Below are 18,318 nucleotides of genomic sequence, written 5' to 3'. Positions count from 1 at the left end.
GTGAAATGGAAAAGTAAATGCCACTTTATGTAATGCGTTTGTTCATACATACACATACTGATTGACCTAAAAAGATGTAACTCTTAGACCCCCTTGTATTCATAAAAATTCGACCAGCTGCCACGCAAGAGAGTTGAAAGAGACTTTCAGGTCTCTTTTCATTTTTTCCAAACAAACGGACTATTCATTTGCCCCAAACAATGACAAATTGATACCAAATACACCCAAGTGAGAGCTGGTAAATAAGGTCAACTCAGCCACATACAATGAGATACTAGTGTGGGAAAAGAACAAAGGACGAAAGTGAAAACAGTAACCCTAAAAGTAAAGCGGCAAGTAAACTGAAAGAAGAGCAGACAAGAAGAAAACAGAAAGAAGATGACACACACACAAAAAAAAAACCCCAAAACAATTATGACATTTTTACTGGCATCTGTCCAATATTTACAGATTTATAATTTTTGCCCCCTATTTTTCTAACTGTGAGTTCACAAGGTATTGTTTTTCTCCCTTGAATGTCTTTTAAACATCAAACATTAAAAACATGAAATTTTCTGCAACAATATCTCAGAAGGTCAAGCTTTGGAAAAACACTGTTTGTTCATAGTCTATGATTGAAAAGTACCCAGTGAAATGCAAACTGGCTAATAGCTGCTTAGAAAATAGAGCTCTGCCATGAAGAAGTAACATGTTAAGCCTCACTTTATTATTGCATGAGATGTGCAGGCCTTAAGGATTGTTATCATCAAAACAGCTAATATTGAGCATTTACTGAACAATCCTAATATCATCCTACTAAAAGTGGACAACACGCATTCAGTATGTAAGACATCTCAAATGCACTGAGACTGCTGTATCAATGTGAGAGCTTTAGCTATTCAAAATCTTAAAATGTGAGAATGCACTTTCTACACATTTGCATGCACACATGATTCACAGGAAAAGCCAGCGGCCTGTTTGGCCTCCGAAAACCTTAACTAGTAATTGAATCTGGGTGTCAGCATGACCAAATCCTACTTGACACCCCCCTTCCTCCTCTCCTCCCGTCTTCTCTCTCCCTCTCCGATCCATCTGATGACTCTGGCAATCTGCGTGTCATGTACAATTAAGTGGATCTGGAGATGTAGAGAGGGAGATGAAATTTAAAGTGCTGTAGAAATTAGAAGTGATGAAGTACGGTGGTGTGTGCCGATGGGATCCCCAGTGGTTAGAGCTCTGACACACTGTAGAGGTGACAGGTTTCCTCTGATCAGGGCTGCACACGTGGCAGAGCAGGGTTGTCAGAGTAATAATAATAATAACTGTATAATAAAAAAAAAATGTATACATACTCATTACATTTGCATTTCCAGTGTTTATAATAGTGGCTCATTGGGTTACATGTTTTTGTGTGGGTTGCTACTCATTGTGTATACAGTAATATTTCATTCGCAGCACATTTCTGTATCACACTGATGGTTGCTTTTGGCTTTTTTTTTTGGTATCATTTACATTTTTTTTCATGCCAAAATTCAAAAAATGTGTTCATATTTGTGAAAATGTTTTAACCATTTGTTTTCAAGATGCAGTGCATGTACAGGCCATCCTTTTCTCGCTGCCTGTTTCCTAATGTGATAATAATAATTTAAAGGAGACGAATTCTGGAGTCTAAAACACAACATATGCTATCCATTCAGGCAGCTGAAAAACATTCCCAAACATAGTTAGTTGTCAGTTTTTCTTTTAATGAGCAAAATTTCTGACTTGCTAGTCTATATTTTCTTCTTTCATTAAATCATGTGTATGGAGAATGAAAGTAAGCAGTGATAGATTCAAGTGATAGATACTTTATTAATTATAAAGAGAATTTAGGCATTCAGTAGCTTGTTAAACACAGTGCATCACACAGGAGATAAACAGCAAATAGACTGGCTCTTATACAGTGCTTTTCTGCTCTATTTGAGCACTCGGAGCACTTATACAAAATGCCTCATTCACCTATTCACACAAGCACTTTCTAAGCCCAAGTGCTCTGTATCTAACATTCACACTCTGATGAATGCATCAGACTTGAGGTTCACATTTTTCTTGCACAAATATGTTGGCTGGCACGCAGATTGGAGCAGCCAGGAAGGAAACCACAAACCTTCTGATTAGCAGATGACCTGCTCAACCTCTTGACCTACAGCCACCCCAAAAATCGTCCTGATGTCTGATTCAAGCAAGCGTTCTTCTAACTGGGTCTTTCTCATGAACAGGTTTGTACAGCTGGGTGGAGCTTCTGTGCTTAAGGCTAGAGGAGTGTGCTTGAGATGACCATATTAGGAATATCCTCTCTTACCAACAGTCAGAAACTGTCTGAGCTTTTGGCTCTCAGGGATTATTTGTACATGGGATGATTTCATTGTAAAACTACACTCTAAAAAGTAATTCATCAGGCCTTTTACCACCACTTGATTAAATCCATGGCTGCAACATAAAAATTCTAATTTATTGATTAAGATAGACCTTCTAAGTTGCAAACTTTATTTTTTTGGGTTGTGTTGAAATAATAATGTTGGTAATTACATTAAATTAATTTTATATGTAATTTGAAATTAAATCCCAATGTTAGTGGGTTCAAAATAAAATTCAAGCTGTAATTACTTAAAGAAATTGAATAGATAACTTATTTTTTTTCCACTGTAACTTCTGATTTCAAATTCCCTCCCCTACCGACTTAACTAGCCCGGGCAAATTCACACATGTTGGGTTGCATGGTGCAAGTTTTTGTAAAAGACATTTCAAGGTAAGTAACATTTCATTAACAAATAACAGTTCTACCAAAGCAAAGCATTTGTGCTAGTCACCTGTAGTGGATTTGTGTATGATGTGATGCTCATACAGATAAGGAAATACTTTGCACTACCACATGTAGCTAATGCTAGCCATTCTAAACTTTAGCACAGCAGAGGATAAGACTTATAAAGTTTCATTTGACAAGTCTTCAGCTAGAGAGTGCAACTGTGGCTAGGAAAAGCTTGGTTAAAGTTTTGCTACACAGTGCAATCTAATTTCGATCTTAGGCTGATTTTGTTTTTCTTTTTACCAAAATTAGAAGCCTTAAACTGTGAATAGTTTTGTCAGAGGGATAACCTAGAGGCTTCTTTTTTCCATCTGGCTCACCTATTTTATGTCTTTATAAAACTTGCATGACCTATACATAATATTACATTGTAAATGATTTTGGTTAGTATTGTGATACAGCTTAAAGTAAGTATTGTTCTTGATCTTAAGAGCTGTAGCTATCTTTGTTTTGTTTTTTGTTTTTAAAAAATCAGATTGTGTGAAATATTGTTAATGTCATTCCAATAGCATTATTCTGGCATAGGCTATGTGAATCTACTTAATATTAAGACTTTATGTAAGCAGTTAGTATAGTGTAATAATCTAGGGTCATTAGTGCTTTGTTAAGTTGGGACACATTTTTTTACAAAATGGGCTGGGAGTGAACAATGTGTAAATTCGAAACCTCTGCAAAAACAGGGTTGCTAAAACATTAGAGATTACACCACGGTTATGGTGGGGAAGTCTCCCTTGTCTTCACCAAGATTGTTTTTGTTCCCTCAAAACTTGGGGTAGCCTTAGATCACTTCTATCCTCTTTAAATAATGTATTACAGCATTCATTAATGCAGTATAGCTAATAGTCTGCAAGGTTTAATTCTTCTGTTTGTGTGGTCTACAGATAAAGGAGGAGTTCAAGAGAATAACCACTGTAAGCCTTGAATGGCTACACTTGACCATTGCACCCCAAAACTGATGGATGTCATTTTATCAAGGGGAGGAGCTAAGGGAGTGAGAATCAGGCAGATCAAGGACATGCTTCTTGAGGTAGGACAACTATTTAGACTTTGGGTAGCTTTGAAATGCACTTTGTTGTCAGTCACCCATGTATTTTATACTCATACTTTATTTTTTCTTAAATAGCACAATACAATTGAAACACGCAGAGAAGTAGCCATCTGCTGCCTTATCACTTTCCTTGGAGAGAAGGACGAGGACCTTTTCATGGAGTTTGGTGTAAGTAATTCAGCATTGTGTGTGTGTGTGTGTGTGTGTGTGTGTGTTTTCCATTGATCATCTGAATTCATTAAGATTCAGTAAGTATAAAAGTCTAATCTATAATTCACTAACCTATTTTTTAAAATTTGCTTTACAAGGACACCGAAGAACTTAAGGCAGGTGATGAAAACTGCCATCATCAGTGACCGGTACACCCCTGGATCTAACCAAAAGACTGCAACCATTGTGGTGGAGGAAACAAAAATCATGGAGGGCCAGAATTTCCCAAGGTGCTGTGTTTTGCTCATGGGCATAATATATGCTCTCAATCTGAGCTAATGCAAGGATCTGAAATATACTTTTGAAGTTGTTCAGAAGCTGTTCCGTGACCTTGATGGAACCATCATTATGTTAAAGATGTTGACTCTGTTTCAAAAATTGTTAACTGTTTTGAATCCTGTATCTGTAAAATTGATCTTAAAGGTGTTTGCTGCATTGTGTAATAGAAAGATGCAAGATCTTGTAAAGTTTGGTAGGCATTGAAAGTTAACATTTACTGAACACTTGCATGGAAGTATTACTGCAACAAAATGTTTTCTAAGTAGATTTTTTTACCAATTGAACACATTTGTTTCTGTGGTGTTAAATACATAAAGGCATATTCTATAACTTGGCTGTGATGGTATAAATCTAAATTTCTGGTCTATTTTCACTTTTTAAATACAAAGTGTTGAAATGCCTACTGTTAAATAAAAAAGTTATTTGATAAAAAAAATGTTGAATGACTTCCTTTCTTAAAAGCTATTACAATAAAAAAAAAATAAGAGAAAGCTAAAATGATGATAATAATGATGAAAATCAGCAACTTAATATTTTAAATAATGAACTTTAAAAAATTGTTTTTGTAATTGCTGTAATTAATTACATAACACTTAAAAATCATTTCAAATAATGTGGAAAAAGTAATCGGAGGAACATAATTTTTATGAGTAAACAACTTAAAAATATGTTTTTAAGCTACCAAATATTACGTAAATGGTAATTAAAATCACCTTTGATTATGGAGGATAATTTAATTCCCGTAACTCAATATAGTTTGTTGGTTCAATCTAATTTCAACGCAAGTTATCATAACTCAAAAAGAGTAATGGAAACTGTTGCGTTAATTTTTTTTGTTGAGCTTAAACAATAGTTTTTAGAGTGTAATAGTATATTTACGACAAAGAGAAAGGGAAAATCTAATCAAACTGCTTGTCAACTGTAAATTGTAAGAGCATACGCCTTTGTATTTTTGATTCATGTTGGATTATATATCAGTTTGTTTGATTCATACTGATTGGTATTTGTTTCGATCTACTTACAAATTGCATTTTTCTTAAGACTAATTACTTGCCATTAATGGTGCAACCAATAAACAAGCACGTCAGAAAACTAAGTTGCGATCTTTTTTTCTCTGCACACACGCAGACCCAATCCTCTCAGAGCCCACGTCTTTCCCTCAGTGATAAATGTCAGCCTCCCTCCTCCTGAACAGATATCGATGGTTATTTGGGCTTATTTCTCCAATCTGTTGTTCACCTCAGAACGGAGATGGAATCCATTTCTGCCTGGTTGGCAGCGAGGGTGACTGTAGGACAAAGTAATTTGGCTGGCTGGCACCCTCTAGAATCTCTCTGTCTGAGCTGCCGAGCTATCTCAGCCCTATTTCCAAAGTTTACCTCACACAAACAAGCGCTCACAAAAACCCCTCAGATCTCTTCTCAAAGACGCATAAACTGGTCTAAGGCTGAAGGAAACAAAGTGCAGACATTTGGAGAAGTAGTTAAGTTTGATCTGGCTTTTGCAAACAATCTGAGCAGGTATAACAAAACAAAAAGGACATATAATACAAACATTTTATTATTTATCTGCCATTTCAATTTAAAAGTATATATCAAACTCTAAACATTTCATTCTTTCAATAAAGCATGTGATTTATTTTTTTTTGCAGGACAAAGTAGAACTCTATAATCAGTTGCTTGTTGGGGGCTGTAGTGTCCAAAAGGGAACCCAGCTGTAGCAACAGAGTGGACCCAGTGGGTCGAGAAATAAAAATATGTGTCATTCCAAAAACTGCAAAAAAACCCCAAACAAACATTTCAAGCCATGTCCAAAACCAAGCACCAACCTCTCTTCAAGTACCACACAGGCATGTTGGAGTCAGGGTGAAAAAGAGTTTCAAGTGTAAGTTGAAGTGAATTAATTTATTTTACATGAAATATTTATGGACCCCTAGCCTTCAGATTTTTACAGAAAAGAGAGGGATTTTCCAAAGAATGGAAATCCAATTTGTCACAGAATGCTGGGTCACACAGTGATGACACACTATGTATATTGGTAATCTAGCAGTTACAAATATCCCATAAATTTGTCCATACAGTTTAGCAAAAGCTACATAGACTCGCTAAAGAAATGGTTTAGGTAAAAGGCAAAGAAGTTACTTCAATTAAGCCTGGCCAACAACGCCGTACCAAAAATGACATATCAATAAAACATAGATAATCACAGTAACGATTTGCATTGTAAACATGTTAAATTAATGTTGGAAGGCTGCTATTTGGCAGTGGAGGGACAAAAGTGTATTTGGATAAAAGGTGGAGTGTGTTTCTCAGATCCCACACGCAAGATGTTTGGAATTAAACCTTAAAGGCATCAAGCACCATTGTTATTGTTCGGGTGTTTCATTTGTAAAGGCAAAAAATGCAGATTTCACGAGTCAAGGTCTAACAGTCCAACTCCAGCTCCCTAACTAGCAAGGCACTTTTTGATCTGGAAAAATAAAAAACTAAAATAGAATGATTATTGTAAGAAAACAGGGAAGGAAGCTCTAGGAGAGAGGAAATTTCAAACTAGCTGAGCCTGCTGCGAGCGATTTAGCTCATTATTGTAACACTGGTGAAAAGTGAGAACAATTGTGCCATTTGACTGTGGTTTTGATTGACTGGCTCTACTTTTTCAACATTCACCTCCTGCTTTTCCCCTGAAAACATTATTTTGGTAAATCCAATCATCATCTGATTGTACTCATCTTATATTGAAATGAGGTCCATAAATGGAATATGATGGTGCCTTCAGGGGCTTGATTGGAATACTAGAATTTTTACTGGAGTGCACATATAAAATAAAGAAATGGTAAATATGTAGACAGTCAAGTTGAAACTGACGACTTTGTTCTGTGTCAGTGTAAAATGTGCAAGGGAGTGCAGACGGTCTCTGTGAGTGACGAGGTGTTTTGTTGAACTACTGTTGGGTGGACAGGTCAGACAAAGGCAGCTCCGAGGTCCACACACCTTCAGTGAATTCAAGAAAACTCTGTGTGTGAAGCACACTTCATCGAGTGTGCCGTTTCAAAGGTCGGTGGTGATGACTGGTGTTACGCCATGGATGAGCAGCGTAGGGCCAAGGTCCTGAGTCAGCAGCTCCAGCTGGCGCAGGTAAGCAGTATAGCGGCGGGTGTCAGCTGGGGGGCGTGGCAAGTACAAGAAACGCACAGCGGGTTGGGGCCGGGACTGATCCAGGATCAGCTTGTTGACAGCTGAAAGGTAGTCATCTGACACACGTGTGGCGTTGCTTGGGAAGCTGTTGACGTAATCTTCTTCGTTCTCCTCATCCTCCTCCTCCTCAGGTTGCAGCTTCTTCTCTTCCGTAGTAGCATCCAGCTGTTTCTTCCCCCAGTTGCCTTGACGCTGCCAGTGTAGTGCCACCTGCTGATCCCAAGGCACGGGGTGGATCTGAGCCTTAATTCTCAACTCCTTAAGCAGCTGGCTGAGCTTCTCCTCCGGGCCCCTCACACTTCGGCCCTCCTCAACACACAGGAAGAGACGCAGTGTAGCTTTGCGCCAGTCCCGCACCATGTTAAGGATACATGCCAGCTGCAGCAGGAATAGAGAGCAGGTATCCACATAGCTACAGCTGTCTGGGCGTAGGAGGTTGACTGGCCAGACATCCACATACACAGCTCTCTTCCCGGGAGTGCAGGAGGGAGGTGAGAGAACCTGGGCTCTGTCAAAGTTGTTGAAGTATCGAGCTAGTACCACGTTCTTGAGCATCTTCATGGCATCAGCAATGATAGCTACATACTCCTGGGACCCTAGAACCTTTCCGTCTCCAAATTCACCATAGTCCAGTCTGTTACTAGAGCCCCGCAGGGATACAAAGTGGAAGAGAGGAGGTTGCTCAGGCTCCTGAGAAGGACCTGAGGGATCCGTGGACTGAGTGCTCGACACTGACGGATCAATCAGTTTGTCTTTTGGAAGACAGTCATCATAGAAACCCAGGACAAGGGTGTTAGGACGCATCCCACCTGGGAAGAGGAAAGGCACAAATTATTTATTTTATTACCATCATTCATTTCCTATAATGTTGAGAGTGGAAGACTTAGAATGATTCACAATATGTCCGTTACATGGCCTGGACTGAAAGTGAGCAAAAGAGCAACCGATGGCTAAAGAAAATTTTTAAAAGACCTTATGAAAGCCTGGAGAACTATTACTTAAGACAACTTGAACAAAATAACAAGAAAATCTGGCTCCTTGGAAGCAAAATATATAGAACTAGTGAGTAACTCAAGACTTTTGCGCAGTACTGTATGTTTTGTGGCTCTGTAAAGACCTTTTTGATCAAATGTGACTCTCTTGATATGCTGCCAGTCCTTGCCCTTGGGGCGGGATTAGGGTTATGGTGCATTTCAGGCATGTTAAATAAACACATTTACATAGAAACTACAAGAAGTTAAAATCAAGTGCATTTTGGGCACATAGATAAAAAGTGCAAATAGCAGTTTGGATATCGCAGCTCAATAACCGACACAGCATATCATCTTAGAGTGTTAACGTGTCTGCTTCTGGATGTTTGGGCAGTTTAGTTCAATACTTGAAACTTTGAGTAAACATAGTAACCAAACCACTGGTTGAAGAGCAGGAGCTATTTTTTTGACAGTCTAAATAATAATATAATATAATGTAAATGTAAAAACATTCATTAGGCATTGGCTTTAATCAAAATGTAAGTACGTGGAAGGAACAAAAATCATATTAGTATATTGATACTTGCCTTTGAATTTAATAACAAATAAGGACAATGTGCGTTATTAATAGGGGTACTGACCAAGTCCTGAAATGAAGAGGAGATGTTGGACACCATGACGTACAGAATCAGCTAAGGTCAGGTTGACAAAGGCTTTGATATTTAGATGGTCCACCAGGGACAACCAGGACTCATATTGGGCCTGCAGAGGGTCAGACGGCAAAGTGTCTGGAAAAAAAGCATAAAGTTGAATTGCACTAGAAATACATCTGACAGATGAACAGAAGTGTGCTAAGATTCAGAGAATGAGAAGGAAATGGACCCAGAAGCAGGAAAGCCAAAAAGTAAAAGGAGAGAGTGGAGAAGTGAGTTGACAGAGCTGGAATTAGAGGCAGAGCGTGAGTGAGATGCAAGAGAGCATGCTGAGATATGGAGGAGAGGGAAGAAACAGAAAGATGCAAGCGCAAATGACAGTGTAGACAGACTTGGATAAAGAATGAAAGATACAGGGAAGCACAAACAGGCGAGCAGGTGATCAGTCATCCCAAAAAAAAGCATCAGCATGTATGTAGAGGGCCATCCAGAGGCCACGTCTACAGGCTTCCTGTGGTTGTTTGAACTGTGCTAGAAGCTGCCATGTATTCCATTCAGCTTTAAGGCAAACAGCTGCTGCACAATTGTAAGTATAAATGGGTAGACTCAAAATAGATTAGCAGGGCAATGTGCAAATCCTCAACAACAAACTCCACTTCAGTGTAATTATGTGAATGAATAGCTCGCTCATATTTCTCAAGACCAAGTGGCTCGTCAAGTGAGAGAAGGGCCCTTCAGCGGCTAATGAACATATCATTTTTTTCCACTGTGAAACACAAAGGATTTGGACTGGGAGCACTCCATTCATGGCCAGTCCCAGTCTGCCATCATCTCCCCCACCCCTTTACACCCCACGGAAGACAAAGAAAAAGACAATCAATGACCTTGCCCCTTGAAAATCTGCAAGTGTGTAGAAAGGAGGTGCCTCCAGAGCTTTGTGCGTGCGATTACTTCCCTCAACAGCAGCAGATGAGGCGATGTCAAAGAGAAAGGGTTAGCATTCTGAAGAGGTCCATTAAACAATGAACCGCTCAGTCTGGAACTTTGGACTGCATTGCCAACATAGAGGCACATTTCTCACTCATATACTTTCCATATTTGGCCATTTTAAACTGAACCAAAATGAAAGGACTTTAGTGATAGTGGTATATTTGATGTATTTTATAGCAATACAGTTGAAGTTCTCAGGGAAAGAAGATTTTTTGTTGCCTCTGCTGCTTTTAAATATCATAATCATGTTAAAATCCTCCAAAAACAATATCTTCTCAGCATCCCATATTTATTTTGCTCATAATTAACAGTCTCTCTCTCACACTGAGTGGGTGTACATGAGAAATGGTGCAGAAGTAAGCCTTCGAATCCTCCTAATGCAAAAGTCACTGGAGAAGAAGCTGATGAAATAAATGAAAAAAGTTTCTCGAGGTTTAAATCGAACTTTGGTGTTCTTACTAAGGTCTCCGAGCTGGACGTGTCCCAGCACGTACAGGCCGCTCTTCTTGATGTCGTTGATGAAGGTGATGAGGCCCACGCTACTGCGAGGGTTGGAAACCATGAGCAGGATCTGAGGTCTCCAGAACTTGACGTGGTCCTTCCTCACGTCCAGCATTAGCAAATACTTACGCACCTAAAGGTTGAAGAGAGACATGTAAGCAGAGCTGTTGGAGAATCTGTGCGTTTTTAACCCCATAAACTCCTACTTCACTAAACCTGCATTCCACAGAAGCCTCTAGTTTGACTTTCACTAAATCTGAGTTGTATCTGCAGCTGTCTCATGCTCAAGTCCATTTGAGTCCCACCAAAATAAATATCCAGATGTGACTGAACTTGCAATGACCTAAATTTTAGTTTTTTCACTTAATGTTAATTTCCATAATATTTGATATTGTGCAGGGGAAAAAAAACAACACTTCAAGCTGAAATTGCCAATATATGTGTTTTGCTCACTTTTCTGTGTCTGTTTTTTTTGGCAGGAAGGAAAATTGACTTTTATTGGTCCTGAGATTTAGCATGAGGTACATTAATGAAGGTTTCAGAAACTATGAATTTCATTCCTCTACCATCTGTACAGGCAGTCATCTTTAGAAAGATTTTTTAGCAACTTCTTCAACAACAGAAGCCGGCTTTCTTCTAAAGCAGTGGTTCCCAAACTTTTTTTGCTGGGCCCCCCTTTGTTTTACAAGAAAAATATTGCCCCCCTCGCGCACACACGCACAAACACATCCTCCAACCACACACACCCATATTTTGCCCCATTGCAGTTTATTTCACACCTCAAACATTTAGTAAACAATTAAGCAAATACAAGTAATCTGCAGGTAGTAAGAAAATAAACTACTAACTCTTTTACGCTGCGTCTGCACGTACACGGGTGATTTTGAAAACGCAGCTGTTTCGTCCACATGTAAACGGCGTTTGGAATCACCGAAAACTGAGATTTTTCAAAACTCCTTTTTTGGGTTTATATGTGGACGAGGAATACGGAGTTCGTCACGCAACGTTTTCCACGTCACGCTGTGCGCCACGTTATTGTTTACATGAGATGAATTGCAGAATGGCAGATAGTCAGATTAACAGTATTTTGTCTCTATCTTCAGGTTTTACACGCTTACATACACACATGCAGTTACTGTCCCTCCATTTAGAATTCAGAGGCGTCACTGTGTAATTATTTTACATGTACTTGTTTTTTTCCTGTGTAATAATATTCAACATTGCTATCAATACATTTTTCAAAAAATGCCTGTGCAGGTGAAACCAAAGGGAAGATATGCTTCACCAGATTTTCTAGTCTTTGGCTTGGTTTGGAAACATATTCAGCGATGCTTCATCTCCTGCTTTGCGTTTGTGTGGGAGCCCCGTGCTAGCAGTGTCCAAGCGTTGTTTTTTTTTTCCCTTTTCATGCTGCGTCCCCCTCTGCAATGGGGCCCCACACTTTGGGAAGGTCTGTTCTACAGCTTGTAGCAGTGACCAGTGATGAAGTTCCCACAGGACCAGGGATCCCAGTTCAACTAAAGCCTGATCCACACATGTCCCTGTACCAGACACTACCATGGTTTTGTTGCCATGGATGAGAGGTAGATAAAGTATTTATAGTGTATAGAATAAAGTACTCTATAAATGTATGGTGGAAGTGGTCTCTAAAACTAGAAAAAGGCTATATAATCACTAGTCCAGATCCATCCATTGAATAGTCAGATCCATCCATTGAATAGTCAGACATATGTTAAGATGTTTATATGCATGTATAGATGTGTGTCATTCAGACTGTTACTGTGAAAAATGTGCCCATGTGCTGCTGCTTATGAATGTACACTTAAATGCCAGAGTGTATTAGAATTATATATATTATATATATTATTATATTTTACAATGCAAGCAATCATGCAGCCATCATCAGGATTCACGTTGATAAAATTGGCTCAAGGTACCATTAAGGAAATGCAGCTGAGTAGAACCAAACATTAGGACTAAACAGCAATGATTAACGCTGACTACATATTGATCATTAACTCTGATGACATGTTAAAGCTGCATCCTACGCAGCCCAATTTGTCTCTATGATAGAAATGGTAATGGACAATTCCATGCTTTTCTTCAGACTTTTTGGACTTTTGAGTGTTAAAACCAAGGAGCAATTTCAGGGCTGAAAAGGAAAATGTGACAAGACTGCTGTTCCTCTACTGACCAATTGGGGCTGGCTGAAAAAGCAAAGACATTCCAGTCACTGCCCAACTTCACAGCATTAAATAGAAATGATTACACTCTGATTAAAAAAAAGAAAGAAAGGAAGAAATACTTGGGTCTGTACAGATATCATCACCTTCAAAAAGTATAAGGTGGGTGAATTTTCTTTCTATGTATTTGGACACCAACAAAGCCTGAAGGAAGGACTGGTGTACTCTAATTATCTGACAAATATTATGGACTGGTGTGCGATACAACAAATGAAAAATGTTTGTGCTTCAGTTCTGGTGAGTGAAGTTATAGTATTTTATTATCTGTTATTTAACACTAATTAGCACATACACATCTATGTATGTTGCACCTGTCAAGGTTATGGATGCACCTAATAAACCAATCTTGCCAACATTAGTGGATAACTTAAAACTAGGGATGTATGAGACCAGTTGACTACGCTATTGTCCTGATGGCATCCCCGGTCGTGTTCTCAGAGCGTGTTCTGGGGAGCTTGCAGGAGTGCTCACAGACATATTCAATCTGTCCTTGGCCCACGCTGTGGTACCGGCCTGCTTCAAATCCACCTCCATCGTCCCGATACCCAAAAACTCCAACCCATCTAGCCTCAATGACTACCGCCCAGTAGCACTCACCCCCATCATCACTAAGTGCTTAGAGCAGCTGGTCCTAGCACACTTCAAATCCTGTCTCCCCCCCACCCTGGACCCCCACCAATTTGCATACCGTCAGAACAGGAGCACAGAGGATGCAGTCTCCATCACGCTGCACTCTGTCCTCTCACACCTGGACAACAACAACATCAACGCCAGAATGCTGTTTATAGACTTCAGTTCAGCGTTCAATACAATCCACCCCTCACAACTCATCAGGAAACTGACAGACCTGGGCATCAGTTCCCTCATCTGCAAATGGTTACTGGACTTTCTGACCAACCGCCCCCAACATGTCCGGCTGGATAACCGCTGCTCATCAACAATCACAATGAACACCGGTGTACCACAAGGCTGTGTGATGAGCCCTTTCCTCTACTCCCTCTTCACCCACGACTGCAGACCTGCTGATGGTTCCAACACCATCATTAAGTTTGCAGATGACACCACGGTGATTGGCCTCATCAGTGACAACGATGAGGCCGCCTACAGGGAGGAGGTGGATCGTCTGGCTGAGTGGTGCGACAGAAACAACCTGCTGCTTAACACAGAGAAGACCAAGGAGCTCATCGTGGACTACAGGAGGAATGCTGACCCACATCCACCCATCCACATTAAGGGGACGGCTGTGGAGCGTGTGAGCAGCTTCAAATTCCTGGGAGTCCACATCTCCGAGGATCTCACCTGGACGACCAACTGCTCCAAGCTGGTCAAGAAGGCTCACCAGCGCCTCTTCTTCTTGAGGATTCTGAGGAAGAACCACCTGTCCTCAGACATCCTGGTGAACTTCTATCGTTGCACCATCGAGAGCATCCTGACCAACTGTATAACAGTCTGGTACGGGAACTGCTCTGCCTCGGACCGGAAGGCGTTGCAGAGGGTCGTGAAAACTGCCCAGCGCATCGCCGGAACACCACTTCCTGCCATAAAGGACATCTACAGGAAGCGGTGTCTGAAAAGGGCTGGGAAAATCATCAAAGACCCCAGTCACCCATCACATAGACTCTTCACCCTCCTGCCCTCTGGGAGGCGCTACAGGAGCCTCCGGACTAAGACCACCAGGTACCGGAACAGCTTCTTCCCCACAGCTGTCAGACTCCTGAACTCTGCCTCCTGACATCTGACCCACATTAAACTCGTGGACTGAACATACACACACCCACAATGGACAACTGTACCCTCAAACACACAATAATAACATGGACTGAACCACCACTCACAACCACTAGCACTTTATATAGCCTCTGTAGAAACTATCTACACCCTCACTTATCTTAACTGCACTACTGTATAGCTCTGTGTAAATAATCATTCTGTACATTCGATAATCTTTAATCCTACAACTGTTTACAACTTGCATAGTTCACATTTCTGTATAGCTGTATATCTCAGATTTCTGTAAAGTTTTTCATATTTATATCCTGTTCATAGCCTGTACATAGCTTGTACTCACTACAGCCTGTACATACTTATAGTTATAGAATATTCATAACATACTTCATACCGTGTACATTATAACATACCATAATAGACCCATTTCTGTAATATACTTACATATCTATATTATTGCTAATATATATTGTAATATATCTATATCACTAAAGCACTTCTGGATGGATGCAAACTGCATTTCGTTGCCCTGTACCTGTGCATGTGCAATGACAATAAAGTTGAATTCTATTCTATTCTATTCTATTCTATTATTGTCACTAGTCAGTACCAGACCTACTGGCATTTAATCCGATTACTATCATTTTAATTTATGCTGAATTACTTTAAATTGTTGTGTTCTAAATGTTATGCAGCGATGTGCCACCAGATGGAGCATCACTGAGAAATGAGATATAAGCGAAATAAGCGATTTCCAAAGGGTAGAGGGGCTATCGAAAGAGGAATTCAATAATTCGAGAGAAGTTCAGAGCAGAGTTGCTGCTCCTCCACATTGAAAGGAGACAGCTGAGGCATAAGGTTAAGATGTTTTAGCCAGGGTTGGCCTACTGGGAGGAGGCCAGGGGCTAGCCAAGGACAAGCTGGAGAGATTACATCTATTCTTACATCTGGTCTGGGAATGCCTCGATGTTCCTCCAGATAAGGTGGAGTAGGGGACTGACAAGAGTGAGGTTTCGGCTTCTCTGCTTAGGCTGCTGCCCTTCACCCAACTCCAGATGGGTGAAGAAAACAGGTGGATGATTTATCATTTTGTTGTTTTAGACAGTAGTTGTCATGAATCTTTGAACAGCATTCATAATGCACAACACTTTTCAGCCGCAGTTTATCAGTTTTTCGGATATTTTTAAAATACATGAACTTTTTTTTATAGTAAAGAAATCGATTTAGGAACCAGGCGCATCAACTAATTCATTTCAAAACCATACACAGAACATACATTACACCCTATAAGAGATTCCAGATGAAACTACAGGATACATATCACTGTCACATATGCAATGATTCGTCACCAGGCACGTTCTTGCACATGTTATGGGACTATCCAGTTATATCCAATTTTTGGGTCTTTGTGAACTCTGTCTTATCTGAGGTGCTGGAAGTTTTTTTATATCCCAATCCTGGTCTTTGTCTCCTCAATGATACCTCTGAAATCTCCTTAAAACAAATACAATGCAAAATTGTTGTTCGCCAGATTCACATCGGCAAAGAAGACAGTTACAAAGCAATGGTTCACTCCTGACATTTGTATGGAATCATTCTGGATACGATGTCTTATCCATATCATTAATCTCGAACATACCACAGTAAAATTAAATAAAGCTCGACCCACGACTGTCGAAGCTTGGAAAATCTTCTCATCCAAAGTTATCTCCTGGAAGAGGCAAGAACTGGTATTAACTGTGTGTTTTTTCTTTCCTGTCCCCATGCCTTGTGACCAATGTTTGCTTTGCTACTGCAGTTTACAGTCGTGCTGTATATGTCTGTACACCCCGAACCCTGTTGTAAATCAATAAAATGTTGATCACAAAAAAAAAGAAATCAATTTAATATCATATTTCACAAAGAGACTGTTTGTTTGAAATACAACGTGCAATGTTGATAATGTGCGACGCGAGGTGCCGCTCAGTTAAGCAGTATGATTCATTACTGAAGAATGTGATTAATGGCTTCAAATGCCTTTGTTTAGATTGATTTTGACATTTTCCATTAATCGATTCACAAATTCAGCTTGATATAATAATAATGGATTGCATTTATATAGCACTTTGCAAGGCACCCAAAGTGCTTTACAATTCCACTATTCATTCACTCTCACATTCATACACTGGCGGAGGCAAGCTACAGTTGTAGCCACAGCTGCCCTGGGGCAGACTGACAGAAGCGAGGCTGCCATATCGCGCCATCGGCCCCTCTGGCCAACACCAGCAGGCGGTAGGGTAAAGTGTCTTGCCCAAGGACACAATGACCAGGACAGAGAGCCGGCGACCTTCCGGTTACAGAGGCGCTTCCCAACCCCCTGACCCACGGTCGCCCATATCTGAGTGTTATTTAGTTTTAGACTAGTCGGTTAGTCTAATTTTTTTCCCCCGTTTAGTCAGCTGCCAGGAACATCTCTATTTAGCACACCACCCTCTGGTCCAAATATTCTGGCTCCAAAAAACGGACATGGCAACAGCGACTGCTGCTATTGTAGAAGTTTCAAAATGCCAATCGATGGCATAACAGTAGCTTTTATTTGCAGTCTATGGTTAACATTGGTGTTCCTGGTACAAAAGGAAAGTTGGGGAGGAAAAAAATAGTTTAAAAAGCTTTAAATACATTCAGACACTTGCAGGGTGACTATAAAACAGACAAATGGAAAACTTCACTTGAGAATATCCAAAAATAGTTAAAATGGCTTCCACTTAAAAGTACTTTCAGGGTGTGCTTCATTTTATGGACTATAATCACTCTTGTGCTGCAGCTGGGGTTTAGCCTGAAAAGGCCTCGAAAAGGCCTCTGACAATAACGACTGTCTTAACAATCCAAGTTCAGCTCAAGCTGCTGAGTTTATGTTTGTGTGTACATGACTATCAATCAAAACTTGAGGATGCAACCAGCATTATTATATCATGATTGTCACACTTGTTTTCCTTTTTTTGCTGTAAAACACACACACACACACACAAAACATGGTCCCAGAGGCAGCGTCCAACTGCCTCCACTCATCTAATCATCTGTCTTCCTTTATCTCTCCATTTTCCCATCTTCTCATCCATCAGACTATCATCATTTCACTGTCGCTTCGGTCTCATCCATCACTTAGTTTCTCAATCACTCAACCCCACTCCCTCCTTATATTCCTGCTTCCTTCTTTCTCTTCCCATGATACCATCAGGCTTTGGTGCCTCAGTTTGTCTTTTTCTCCTCTCACTTTCTTTCCTAAACTCTGTTGTCAGCTGCTTGTTATCTCCAATTGAGATTTTTTTGTTGCTGTTGCTGTCGTTGTAGAATGCTGTGTTTTGTTTTTGTTGCTTTGCTTCAATGTCACCCAGCTGGCAGACCGCCACACTGGTTACTACTCGAGGGTGCAGGAGCATTGGACAAGTGTATGCATGAGCTCAGTAAATGTGCATATATGGTCTCCTCTGCTGAGCCCATCAGTATAATCATTTGCGCTCTTTGCCTGGGGAGGTTTGAAAGCTCGGAGGGCCAAGCTGAGGCTCATTTGTGAAATGAGTATTCAAAGGGTTTATGACTTACATTTTAGATATTTGGAAATAAGTGCGGATGCACTGATATAAGTGCCTCGTTGTTTGCCAGCAGCCTATTGGCATTAAAGATGACATTCGCAATGGCAA

General features: G+C 40.2%; 1 protein-coding gene and 1 long non-coding RNA gene across 2 annotated transcripts in view; one reads left to right on the top strand and one right to left on the bottom strand.

Moving 5' to 3' along the window:
• Positions 1-3,454: 3,454 nt before the first annotated feature.
• On the top strand, positions 3,455-4,397 carry LOC120729657. The gene is made up of 3 exons (XR_005694970.1): positions 3,455-3,851; positions 3,948-4,040; positions 4,181-4,397. It is a non-coding gene; the product is annotated as an uncharacterized LOC120729657 (long non-coding RNA).
• Positions 4,398-5,903: 1,506 nt separating this feature from the next.
• zgc:153039 (uncharacterized protein LOC767698 homolog) overlaps positions 5,904-18,318 on the bottom strand; it is an 82,844-nt gene continuing 70,429 nt past the window's right edge. The window contains exons 11-13 of the mRNA XM_040025388.1: positions 10,629-10,803; positions 9,168-9,314; positions 5,904-8,364 (exon numbers count right to left, since the gene is read on the bottom strand). Coding sequence (XP_039881322.1) covers positions 7,409-8,364; positions 9,168-9,314; positions 10,629-10,803 — 1,278 coding nt within the window. The 3' untranslated portion in view covers positions 5,904-7,408. The remainder of the gene's footprint in view (positions 8,365-9,167; positions 9,315-10,628; positions 10,804-18,318) is intronic.

This window comes from Simochromis diagramma, unplaced genomic scaffold (assembly GCF_900408965.1).
Source record: "Simochromis diagramma unplaced genomic scaffold, fSimDia1.1 OVJJ01000348.1, whole genome shotgun sequence".
NCBI lineage: Eukaryota > Metazoa > Chordata > Actinopteri > Cichliformes > Cichlidae > Simochromis > Simochromis diagramma.
The sequence above is the reverse complement of the archived record's forward strand: the minus strand, read 5'-3'. Positions and strand labels throughout refer to the sequence as shown.